At 48.7% G+C, this 13,336-nt stretch overlaps 1 protein-coding gene across 1 annotated transcript in view; it reads right to left on the reverse strand.

Annotated features, from left to right (window-relative positions):
* The window catches only part of LOC149348178 (fatty acid synthase-like), a 73,116-nt gene extending 62,506 nt beyond the window's left edge, over nt 1-10,610 (reverse strand). The window contains exon 1 of the mRNA XM_089585760.1: nt 10,472-10,610. Within this exon, the coding sequence (XP_089441886.1) occupies nt 10,472-10,610 (139 nt within the window). The remainder of the gene's footprint in view (nt 1-10,471) is intronic.
* Between the last annotated feature and the right edge of the window lie 2,726 nt (nt 10,611-13,336).

Genomic DNA, 13,336 nt, shown 5'->3' on the forward strand with positions numbered 1-13,336 from the left:
TGAGCGGCATTGCCATCGCTTTGGGTGTGTGCTCGTGGTGCTCGACCTCTGTGTCTACGAGGCCTGTGTCTCCGTGTCTACCGCCGACTCCCAGTACCTCTAACCATACCAGTACCCATCTTACATTTGGTGGATGTGCTGGGTAGAAATCTCCATCGTGGAGCTGCGTAACCGCACACTTCCCATGCTTGAAATGCCAGAAGACACCCAAAACCAATCTGTGCACAAACGGGACCAGCTCTCATCTGCGCCGGCTCCCTTCGCCAGCGAGATCCGGCAATCTTCAGCGGAGCCGATGAGAATTACGTGGACGACTGGCTCGCGTCATACGAACGGGTGAGCCTGTACAATAGATCGGACGACGATACGAAGCTGAACAACGTAATTTTTTATCTAACGGGGGTCGCTAACCTCTGGTATCGGAACCATGAGGGAGACATCCGAACATGGGCGGCCTTCAAAACGAAGCTTGCCGGAGTCTTTGGTCGCCCCACTGTCCGGAAACTTCGGGCTGAACAGCGTTTGCGTGAACGCTCGCAGCACGTCGGCGAAAGCTTCACCAGCTATATAGAAGAAGTCATTGACTTATGCAAACGTGTCAATGCGAACATGTCCGAAGCCGACAAGATAAAACACATCTTGAAAGGTATCGACGATGATGCCTTTCAGATGCTATTAGCCCGCGACTTGCGCACCGTTAGGGATGTGTTCACGCTCTGCCAGAGCTTCGAGGAGCTGCGCAAACAGCGGTTATTGACGCGGCAACACCAAGCCCAGGTTGAGTCGCTTTCTGGACTGGCGCCTGCAGCTGACAACACCTCTATGCTGCAGCAGATCGAAGATTTCGTCCGTGAAGAGGTAGCTCGGCAACTTTCTCTTCTGCCTAGCCCTCAACAGGCGCCACCTTATATGGCCCCGGCTCTTCGACAGGCCATACAAGACCAGGTTACTGAGGTGCTTCCAACCTTCCATCCTCCGCCACCTGTCGCCGCACCCTTGATTTACGCCGATGCTGCTCGAAGGTCTGTCACCAGTCCCATGCCTTGCGCCGACGTCGCCCCAAGACCGGTAGCCGGTCCTCGGACTTATGCCGATGTTCTAGTACAGCCCCCGCCGTCGTCCTATCCTACAATGTACGTGCCTGTGCAAGCGTCTTCACCTGCCCTGCGACCAGCTCGAAGAGCAAGCAATCCGTGGCGCACGAGTGACAACCGTCCTGTATGCTACACTTGCGGAGTGCCTGGCCACGTCGCGCGCTATTGCCGTCGCCATCTACAAGCGCAAGTACCACGCGCGCAATCTTCGGGGTACTGGCCTCCAACCCGTCAATATTCTGAGGCTGTCGACCAAACGCCAAGTCGTCCTTTCTCCCCTGATCGTTCAGCCCTCTCGAGCCGCCGCTCCCCTTCGCCACGACGCCGCTCTATCTCCCCCGTGCGACGTCGCCCTAATTCTCCTCAGCAGGAAAACTAGGCGCCGTAGTTCCGGAGGCAAGAACTGCGCCCCCGTCGAAATTTCGAAGACCTCGTCGGTCACCTGCGAACCTTATTGATGTTTTTGTTGAGGGCGTGTGGTTGATGGCTCTGATCGACACCGGTGCAGCGATTTCGGTAATGGACGAAAAGTTATGTACTTCTTTAAAGAAAGTTAAGACGCCAGTTTCGGAACTCACACTGCGCACGGCCAGCGCACAACCGATTACGCCGTTAGCAGCATGCACCGCTCGAGTTCGAATCCAGGACACACTATACTACATCGAGTTCGTCGTGCTGCCTTCTTGTTCACATTCTTTAATTTTAGGGTGGGATTTCCTGTCGCGTCACGAAGTTGTCATCGACTGCGCTCGCGCAGAAGTTGGGTTCTCCGCTTTGCCTAATGTCTCGCCAGACGCTGCTCCTTCTGTTCCGTGCGCTAAAGCCGTCGTCACCGAAGACATCATCCTTCCTCCCAGCTCCGCTGCACTTGTAAGCATCTCTTGTGACTCTGTTTGTGATGACGTTGTTCTCTTCACGCCGGCCTGCACTTTCCTGCGCCGCAAGTCCCTCCCGCTGCCCTACGCTGTGCTCACTATTTCTGCTGGCCTCTCCGTGTTATGGGTCTCTAACCCGTTTTCCTTCCCTACTGCTTTGCGCCATGGCGAATGTATCGGCAGTGTACAATCTATTGCGTCCATTCTCACCTGCGAGGACCCCGCCGATTCACCTCATCTAGCCATGACTGCGCTCAGCCCTCCATCTTCTGCGCCTGATTCCTCCGCTACAGACCTCTTCCTTCGCTCTATCGCCACTGATCTTCCTTCCCCGCAACGGACGCAGCTTCTTAACCTCCTTCACCAGTTCCGCTCCTCCTTCGACTGTCATCGGAGTTCCTTGGGCCAAACTTCAACGGTCACCCATCGTGTCGATACCGGCAACCACGCACCAGTGCGGCAGCGCCCCTATCGTGTATCTGCCGCCGAGCGCCATGCTATCGAAGAGCAAGTTGATAAAATGCTCCAAGACGGCGTGATCCGGCCCTCCAGTAGCCCTTGGGCTTTGCCTGTTGTGCTGGTCAAGAAGAAAGACGGCTCCATCCGATTTTGTGTCGACTACCGCCGCCTTAATAAGATTACGCGGAAGGATGTCTACCCTCTTCCGCGCATCGATGACGCTTTGGACTGTTTTCAAGGGGCCGAACTATTTTCTTCCCTCGATCTTCGTTCCGGATATTGGCAGGTCCCCATGGAGGCGGCCGATCGCCCCAAAACCGCTTTTGTAACCCCCGACGGCTTATACGAATTTACAGTTATGCCATTCGGCCTTTGTAATGCGCCTGCAACATTTGAGAGGATGATGGACACCATTTTGCGGGGATTAAAATGGAAGGTATGCCTCTGCTACCTCGACGATATCGTCGTCTTTTCTGCGGATTTTGACACCCACCTCCATCGCCTGTGGCACGTCTTTAACTGCCTTTCTGACGCCGGTTTGCAACTAAACTTGAAGAAATGCCGTTTTGCCGCTCGTAAACTCACTATCTTAGGGCACGTTGTCTCCAAGGAAGGCGTTTCTCCAGACCCAGCCAAACTTCGTGCGGTCGCTGCTTTTCCCAAGCCTACATCTGTCAAAGAACTGCGCAGCTTCCTTGGCCTGTGTTCCTACTTTCGAAGATTTATTCGCAACTTTGCATCGATTGCTGCCCCTTTAACACAACTCCTATCCAGCAGCTCCGACTTTTCACAGTGGTCACCCGCATGCGACAACGCGTTTTATACCTTACGCCGCCTCCTCACCGCACCACCTGTCCTGCGCCATTTCGACCCGACGGCCCCTACCGAGGTCCACACCGACGCCAGTGGTGTTGGTCTCGGGGCTGTACTCGCGCAACGCAAACCTGGCTTTGCTGAGTACGTTGTCGCCTATGCAAGCCGCACCCTGACGAAGGCAGAGTCCAATTACTCAGTAACGGAAAAAGATTGTTTGGCTATCGTTTGGGCTCTTACCAAATTCCGCCCTTATCTCTATGGTCGTACCTTTGACGTCGTGACGGACCACCATGGGCTTTGCTGGTTATCCTCCCTGAAAGACCCCTCCGGCCGCCTCGCAAGATGGGCTCTTCGTATGCAGGAATACGACGCCCGCGTAGTTTATCGCACCGGACGCAAGCACCAAGATGCCGACGCCCTTTCTCGCTGCCCCCTTCCGGTTGAGCTCGCCGGCCTCTCAACAATCGAAGACTCCCCTCCGTTGCTTCACATCGCCGACATGCCTTCAGCGCAGCGCATGGACCCTTGGATTGCGTCTGTGCTTGATTTCCTCTCTAACCCTACGGCGGCTTCTCCATCACGCGCTCTCCGTCGCCAAGCTCCTGACTTCGCCATTCGTGACAATCTCCTTTACCGCCGCAACTACAGCGCAGATGGTCGCAAGTGGTTATTAGTTGTTCCGCGCCATCTCCGCTCGCAAGTCTGTGACTATTTCCACGCTGACCCACAATGCGGACACGCAGGAGTCTTCAAAACATACAATCGGATCCGGCTGCGTTACTACTGGCGCGGAATGTATAACTTCATCCTTAAGCACATCCGCTCATGCCTACCCTGCCAACGTCGCAAGCCCCCTGCTCACCGTTCTGCAGGCGAGTTGCAGCCGCTACCTTGCCCACCGCGCCCATTCGACCGCGTAGGCATTGATTTGTATGGACCGCTTCTCTACACTGCAGCCGGTAACCGTTGGGCTATCGTCGCCGTTGACCACTTGACGCGGTATGCAGCAACCGCCGCCCTTCCATCCGCCTCAGCGTCTGACGTAGCCTCCTTCATTTTGCGACGGTTCATTCTTCGCCACGGCGCACCGCGCGAACTGCTGAGTGACAGAGGCCGCGTTTTCTTATCGGAAGTTGTCAAAGCCTTGCTCCGCCAGTGCAACATCATTCACCGAGCAAGCTGTGCCTATCACCCGCAAACTAACGGCCTTACAGAAAGATTTAACCGTACCCTCGGCGATATGCTCTCTATATACGTCTCATCAGACCATTCCAATTGTGATCTCGTCCTTCCGTATGTGACGTACGCCTACAACACCGCAACGCAGTCGACTACGGGCTTCTCACCGTTCTATCTTCTTTACGGCCGTCATCCTTCTGCTCCACTCGATACCATTCTCCCATACCAGCCTGACGCATCTGAGTGTACTCCTATTTCGCAAGCTGCACGACACGCAGAAGAGTGTCGCCAAATCGCCTGTTCTCTCACAACTGAGGCCCAATACCGTCGGAAATCCCGCCACGACAGCCATCACACGTCCCCGCACTTTTCTTCTGGTAGCCTCGTGTGGCTCTGGATTCCATCTAGTACTCCGGGCCTCTCCTCGAAACTTCTTTCAAAGTTTCACGGACCCTACCGAGTTGTGGAACGCATCTCGCCTGTTAATTACGTGGTGGAACCGGTGATGCCGTCTCCTGATCTTCGCCGGCGCGGACGCGAGACTGTTCACGTGCAGCGCCTAAAGCCGTATTATGATCCGGCCATGCCACCTACGCCGTAAGTCGCCAGGATGGCTCCTCTCCTCCTCGGGGGGCAGTTGTAACGACGAAGTTCCTGTTCAAGCGAAGACGACGACGAACTTCTGACCGTTGTGTTGAGCGGCATTGCCATCGCTTTGGGTGTGTGCTCGTGGTGCTCGACCTCTGTGTCTACGAGGCCTGTGTCTCTGTGTCTACCGCCGACGCCCAGTACCTCTAACCATCCCAGTACCCATCTTACAGTAGAAAGGAAACCAACGCAAAGGACGGCGGCAGAGGACAGAAACGCAGGACAACGATGGACTATCGACTGCTCTTATTTCAGTAACGGATAGATTTATTCTCTTCAGAGTCGAAACCACACATGCGCAAACATGACAATTTCCAAGAAAAGATAAATTGCAGGATCACAGACACCCATCAGGAAGCGCATTTAATGCGCAACACCTTTACTCTAAGGAGTATAAAATTTAATTTTCATATCGAATAGGTTCACCGTCATGTCAGTTACACATGAGTCTGCTTTGTTAACGATATGGTATGCCTCTAGAATGTCGCGCTGGCTGTGAGTTTTACCACGTGTAAGAATTGCAGTTTTCTTAAACAGTGGAGGGTACTTGCACTTCTTGGACGCGGTAAAAGTTAGAGCCATCGCGAAATTCTAGAGGCATACTATATCGTTAAAAAAGTAGAATTGTGTGGTAAGTGACACGGTGGTGGGCCTACTGAATAAGAAAATTAAATTTTAAACTCCCTAGAGTAAACGTGTTGTACACTAAATGCGCCCTCTATGGATGTTTGTGATCCTGAAATCTACCTTTTCTTGGAAATTGTCATGCGTGCGCATGCGTGTTTTCGACACTGGAGGTTGCAAATGTGACCGTTACTGAAGTAAAAGCAGTTGATAGCGCAGCGTGGTCCTGTCTTCATGTTTCGTGTCTCTTTGATTGCGTTGGTTTTCTTTCCACAACGATTTCAGAACATTATAAAGCCTTCCTTTAGAGCAGTATGCCAGCGCTGAGAAGGAGGCCATCAGAGAGGACAAAGAAAGAAGTCGTTTATTTGAGAAACAGAGAATTTAGTCGACGTTTAATTCCGCTCTAGCTACTCTTAGTGGGAAACGTATTCGGGGAGAGAAAGATGGAATGTGTCAAGTGTAGGAAATAGGATGGCAAAGTTCACTGCATAGAGAATGCGCAGTGAGTGCTCAACGGAAGAATTAGTTTTCTTCTGTTTGCAATCCGTACCCCACACCGCAAGGCTTCCTTAACGAACGATTCTAAATCCGGAATAGGGGTAGATTATGTTCTGGGATTTTCTCGTTCAACTAACAGGTAGTCGGAATATTGTGGTATTTTCGCGAAGCATTTACGAAAGCCAACGTGGACCTTTGGTGGCTTGGAGTCTAAGGAAGCCCGTATTGTATTAGCGATTAGCTTAAGAAATGCCGTAAAGTTAACGGACAGGAAGCTCACCGGTTTGTAACTTTTAAAGTTCTTGATGTGCAGTTTTTTTGTAGATTAAGAATAATGTTACGGTTTGAGTAAGATTCTGGTATGCGTTAGATCATGAGTGATTTCTTATAGGAGGCGGCAGGCTTTTGCAGTGAAATCTGCCCATCGTCATTCAAAAATGTGCAGTTACATGATGCTCACAATCTGCTTTCATCTCTACATTTCTTGTAGAAAATTCTTTACTTACGCTTTCTTTAACAGCGTGACCTCTCTCCTCTGCACTGTGGCCTCCGTCAGTTTCTTCCCGATACCTAAATTAATTCCTAAATTCCTAAATCAACCGTCTTACCGACATTGCTAATGATATTTCCCTTTTAACACTTACATATAATAGTGCCTATGCATTGTTTACTCGTGGTCGCTTTCAGGCGACCTTCGCTCCGTAGAGGGAACACTAGGCTGTCAATATCAGAATTTTATTATAACGGTTAATTTTCGCTCAACGATACGCTTTGAAACCTGAGCTGTTTTTATCTGTGGCGTTCGTTGTTTCCATTGTTTAGAAAGAAGAAAGAAGAAAGAAGAAAGTATTTATTTAGCATAAAACATGAAATACAAACAGACAATTTCAGGGACCCAACAAAATTTGTTTAAGGGTCCCTACCACTATAAGCTATTACATATGACGTAGACGACAGCAACAAATAACGCAACTATATGACAATAAGCATGTTACAGCAGTAGGCACTGGATACTAGTGACAATATCAAATAAACATGTTATAATTAGAAAAGAAAAACACAAACCACAGCACTAAAGAATGTAGACTAGGTTGAATTTAGTAGAAAATGATTTAATTGTTTCTGAAAGGCATGAAGTGTAGGTGAAATTTGAACGTTATATTCAAGACTATTCCACAGATAAGGACCCGTAAATTGCAACGTTTGTCGACCATAGTTTGTATGTATTGTAGGAAGCAAGAGCCGATGTCTTGTAGTAGACGTGTTCGTGCGTAGTGAGTGACGAAGACATACTGTAGTTAAATTGAGTGTGTTGTGAATTATCTGATAAATTAAGGAGGCGGTATTATAAGTTACTAGGTCATATACATTTAGGATACCAAGAACGGCAAATAATTCATCCGGATGAGTATGCTGAATGTTTTGCGAGACAATTCGAAGAGCTCTTTTTTGAAAAGCATATAAGGGGGCGATGTGAGATGAATATGTTTCATCAGATGTTTCGGTGCTTAGAGGGCTTGCCAGTGCCTTAATGGCTACCTTACCCCCTACTTTTCTTGCAATGCATACTCTGAGATTTTCATCACTGCCGAACTATGATACGGCTTTGAAAATAAGCATATCGGAACTACACAGAGAGCCCACACGATGCTTTTATACTTCGCAAGCCAATTGCGGCAGTAAACATAATCCGCATTTTACTGTTTCAGTGTATTAAACTAGTGAGAGAGAGAAGAATCATTCCTCTGATAAATTCGTTTTGTGATTAGCCTCTTCTTCTGGTAACAAGAAATGTTTCATTGGTGTAGCACTTGGTCGTCGTGGGGGGACAAGCGTAAAGGCCACAAATATGAAAGAAGCTTCCCGCAGATTTAATTTCCATCGGTCACTAGCGCCATGGTGAATATCTGGCAGTATTGATTAGAGATGATCGTGGAAATTCTGACTGCAAGCGGCCATCAAAATAGCGGAACCTAATATCAGTGCGCCAACCAAATTGACCGTAAGCAGCGCGGGCTAAAATACAAAGGTCATTTTTAGAAACTACTTGCATTTTTGGGGACAGGAACGGATATTGCGAAGTGGTTTGAGGTGTCAAATCGTCTTCTTCCTCAGCCCGAATTTAGGAATGAAACGCTAAGAACCCTTCCATTTTGGTCGAACCGCGTACGTTTCAGAGAGAAAATACTTTGCATCTAATTGGCTTCAGACTCAAGGTCGCTGAGATTTCATACGGCACTAAAAAGAAATAGAGGAAACTGTTAGCTTGATGACTCTCGTGCTCGCAACCGGCTATACTGTACAAGGCCAGTAATCCGCGATCTTCGCAGTGCCCTAGGGTGCATATACGAGGTCTGTTAGAAAAGTATCCGACCTTTGGGCGAAGAAAAAAAACTGGCATAAATGGAGCATTGGAAACCGTATCACCTTCAAAGTAGTCTCCTTGGGACTCCACACACTTGTCCGAGCGGTGCTGCCATTGTTGAAAGTATTCCGAGAAGGCCCTTTTCGGAATGGAGTTCAGCTGAGCTGTCGTTGCAGCCATAATGTCCTCTGTTGTCTGAATTCGCGCTCCTTTCAATGTCCTCGTGACTTTGGGAAACAGCCAGATGTCGCAGGGGTCTATATCAGGAGAGTAAGGAGTCTGCTGAACTACAGGAGTCAGGTTTTTTGCGAAAAAAGTCGGAATAAAGTGCGAGGAATGTGCAGGAGCATTGTCGTGATGGATGCGCCAATTTCCTGTTGACCTCAACTCCGGTCTCTTGCGCCGCATAGCACCACGTAGGCGACGGAGGACGTCCCTATAGTACTCTTTGGTTATTGTTTGACCCTGTAGGGTGCTTACTCGTGGTGTGCCGCACAGAGGGAGTCAAAGAAAGCTGTCAGCATCACTTTGACATTGCTGCGCACTTGGCGGGCCTTCTTTCGTCTGGGTGACATGAAATGCTTCCACTGTGACGACTGGGATTTGATTTCCGGCCCGTACCCGTACAGCCAAGACACGTCACCAGTGATTATGGTGTTTATCAAGTCGGGGTCACTGTTTGTGGAGTCAAGCACGTCCTGCGAAACTTCAACACGCAGCTGCTTTTGCTCCGCCGTGAGCAGCTTCGGCACGAATTTCGCCGCAACTCTCTCCATGGCCAAATCTTCGGGGATAATGGAATGTGCACAAAAATTGCTGATGTCCACCTCTCCCACAATTTCTCGGATAGTCACACGACGGTCCCGCATCCCCACAGCGTTCACTTCGGCAATGGCCTGGTCATTTCGGCATGTTGATGGCCGACCGGAGCGTGGCTCGATCTCCGCCGATGTGCGTCCATGATTAAACCAGTTGTACCAATGCTTAATCTGTGTGCTGCTCATAGCATCTTGACCGAAAGCCACACTGAATATTCCGAACAGTTTCCACTTGGCTGTCATCCAGTTTGTGGCAAAATTTGATGCAGTAGTGCAGCTGCTGTGGCTCTGCCATTTCCCTCGTAATAAAAAACCGACGAGAGCACTCCGCACTGCCTCACTCAAACGCTGCGTCCCAGTGACTGACGATATCGGCAGGCCGGAAAATATTCGTACATGCGCACGAAGGTTCAAGGTCGGCTGGTGTAAGCGCGCTTGTTTCATATCCATCAGGTGTTCGCAAAAAAAAATAAACTCGGATACTTTTCTAACAGACCTCGTATAAGCCTTGCAGCTTTAAGCTTGATTCGATCGCATACGCTAAGACAAACCGTTGAGTCCCATTTTTTCATTAAATGATAACTTTTCCTTCACCGCTACAGTTAAGCGAGTGGTAAGGATAGTGTCTTATTCTTCAAGGGCAACTCTGTTAAGTAAACACCTCAGAGCTGCACTCGGCTAGGAAATCTCACGCTTGTGCATACGAAACGTGAACATGCATCCTTTGCTTTCTGCATGCATTCATAATAAGGGAGTAATTACTCATTGACGTCCACCCAAGCGCAGCCATACGGCTACAAAGGAAAGCTATAGAGCTTTCTCAGAAACTACGTAGTTAAAGAAAAATTCGTCCTGGTCCGGGGTTCGAACCCGGGACCACCGCTTCACCGGAGCAGTCACTCTACCAATTGAGCTAACCGGGACGGCAAGCTATGATAGGGCGAGAGAGAATTGATCAATAACTCGAAGTGGGAGCAGTGTTGGTCAAATATTTAGGGGAATCCCCCAAGGTGGAGTAGATTGTGTGCATGCATTCATCTAGGGCAGATTGAATGACAAAGGGTAGTCAGTGCAAGTGAAGCACATACATACCTCTAGGCCAGCGAGTCTCATCATCCGTGACAAAGTCGACACCCGCGTAGAGTTTTTCCTTGAACTCAGTCAAGCTGTCGGCTTGGGGAAATCGAGCGGCGAAACCGGTTATTACAATGTCGTCTTCTGCCACTGGCATCTGGAACTGCAAAAGGAATCAGCATGCGCTATCTTGAACAGGCTTTGGCCAAATTCGTTGTTCAGAAAGAACTGCGGGGATTTTTGCCAGGCTACTAATTTCCATGCGTACTAATATAGTGTAGTTTGGGCCATGTGCTCTTTTGAACTGAGCAGGGACGGAAGGCTGACGTAGCCGGTTGGCCATGTCGGTGATCTGTGTCATTAGACACAGTGATAAACAAACCTTCAGGTCACCCTCCCGGAGCCGTATGGCACCCTACCAAATGAAGCTTCGGTTTTTGGTTGGATTAAAAAGTTGTTCGTATATAACTACAATCATCTTTCTTTGCAATCTAAACACCATACTTGCATGACAAGAAGTACCTGTGAGGTATAAGACGTTTTACCTTCTTGTAGCTTTGTAGCTGCAGTTGCCGTCGGTATTGTTAGTCCAAACTGTTTCTAGGACAGCCAAATGCCCGTGGAACCGTTTGCTGTACGACTTCGTTGTTGCCGTACTTTCAAACAAGCGTAAAGAGCTTACGTGTTCGTATGCAGTATCACAATACTCGATCTCTCTCAGCATTTATCTCGAAGCGCCGTCTGACGCTGGCAAAATTTATGAGGACGTCGACTCACTCATATCCCTCAGAATTCTGCCTTTTAGCTTCGCAGCTGTCGTTTCCTGCAGTACCTGTAGGTTTAATTTCCTCCGGGGTTAACGGAATAGGCTTCGCGGCAGGTTTTAATCGGAAACTGCCTAGATTACGCTACTCACCAAACAAACTTTCGCGTATGTGGACTTGAGGCGGGCAGTGACGAACTCTTCTATGGAGGTGCACCCTCTATACACTGGTGGCCCGAAAGCCTCTGCGAGCTGTGGCTTAGCGTCACCTCTCGGCTCGTTTCTTTGTTGTGCTGTCCACTCCGTTGGCTTTCAGCATGCAGGCCTTCCAGCTACGCCAGTACGCACCGTTATGCATGTGGCACATGAAGGAGCCTGTTGGCCTGAGAGACGGTGTGTTTTATGTTTGCACCGTTTTGCAATGTAAATAAAAGTGACAAACTGGAGCGTGTGCAATATTTGGTGAGGATGGGCCACCTGAGCCCGTAGAATCAAGGCATCTGTCACGATGCTATCATGCAGCGATGTGATGCCGTGCGGCGGCTAGACGAAAGAGGGCATAGCGGACCATGTAGAAAATGCCGTGAAGTTTTACCTAAAAATGTTCCATTGTAAATATTTTCCCTTCCCGGGCTTTCGATACTTCTGCATGATTGAGCAACATTAAGAGAAATGAAAACTAATTTTCTTACTTCGTGAATTGCAGGTGCAAATTGCAAGGAGGAAAAATTGCTTCCTCGCTCAGTACGGCTGTTTAGCCATTTTTCTAACGCCTTTCTCCCAAACCGTCATGGACGAGCTGGAATACAAGCAGCAAAACAATTTTGGAAGTTGTGGTTCAGTAGTGGTTCCTGTTATCGCATTCACTCTCCAGTGGTGCATGAATTCTTCTCGCAGTTTTTTCACTGCAATTGATTCATCAGGGGTAAGCCATTAATAATGTCATCGTTTCAATTTTTTCCAAGAGGGATTTATTATGTATTATCTGCATGGGGACAATAGAATGTGAACAATAGAATGTGAATACGAACAGGATGGCCTGGGATATAGATACTGCAGCTGTTCTGGGTGGAAGAGCATATATCTAAACGCATCTGTTAGGGCAGTCACAATTGCCGAGTCCACAGCTGTTCGGCGTGGCTATACGGTGCTTTGAAAGCAATGAGACATTCGCGGGGACAGTGCAAAAAATATCTGCGTCAGAGATAGCAGTGGACGTTTGAGTATGACGAAGGTGGAAACATTCTGCTTTTGGATTGTTAACACGCTGCTTACATCGTGGAGTATATTAGAATGGGGTAATAAAAAGTATCGCTAGCCCCAATGAAACAAGTCATTGTGTAGCAAGAGCAATGGGGATGCTGGTTGTTTGAATGAGCGTTTAATATTTTGTATGACAGTCGCTGCCATGTAGTTTTTTCCAATTGTTTTTCATTATGAACGTGGTTTGATAAACGTTTCCAGGTCAAGCAAAATTATAGAATTCTGTCTGAAAAAACGCTTGTTTTTAAGGCAGTAATGCGGGAGGTAAACCAGCAGGCTGATGCTTCAGAGAAGACCGCTATTTTTTTTATTAGGGTTTTTGAAGTTATAACATGGCTTTTGGTGCATAGCAGTACCTGTCTTGATGGACCCCAGAAAGCCGGCGAGTTATGGTAACTCGTAAACAGGTTAACTCATATGTGATAGTTACTTTTTAAATATTGAGCCTAGGTGCATGGCTGCAGTTAGAGAGCTGTAGCAGGCTGTGTCGCTTCTTGTCTCTTTGGTATCGTTGCTTTGGCGATTTCTCGCGACAGTTTTGGCGATTTCACGCGAAACTTTTAAATCGCGTGCCATCATGAAATTTCATCACTTTCGTCAATTTTCGCCTCATAACCTTCTCTGTCATGCCTCGGCCACCTGGGCTGATGCAGCGATAGCTGCGAGCTGGACGTGCGGGCATGACAGGAAAGTCACGTGACACTTGCTGCTCTAGATGGCACAATTTGACACTGGTATTGCTAGGAACCAAAAGCTCTCACTGCCCTTCAAAATGAATATTTCAAACCTTTGTGGTGGGCTTCCCTGAAGCACGTAGATCAGTAGCAATCGTTTTATTTTCACGAACGTTGCTCGCG

Source organism: Amblyomma mixtum, chromosome 4, assembly GCF_055824585.1.
Source record: "Amblyomma mixtum isolate Tamu chromosome 4, ASM5582458v1, whole genome shotgun sequence".
Taxonomy (NCBI): domain Eukaryota; kingdom Metazoa; phylum Arthropoda; class Arachnida; order Ixodida; family Ixodidae; genus Amblyomma; species Amblyomma mixtum.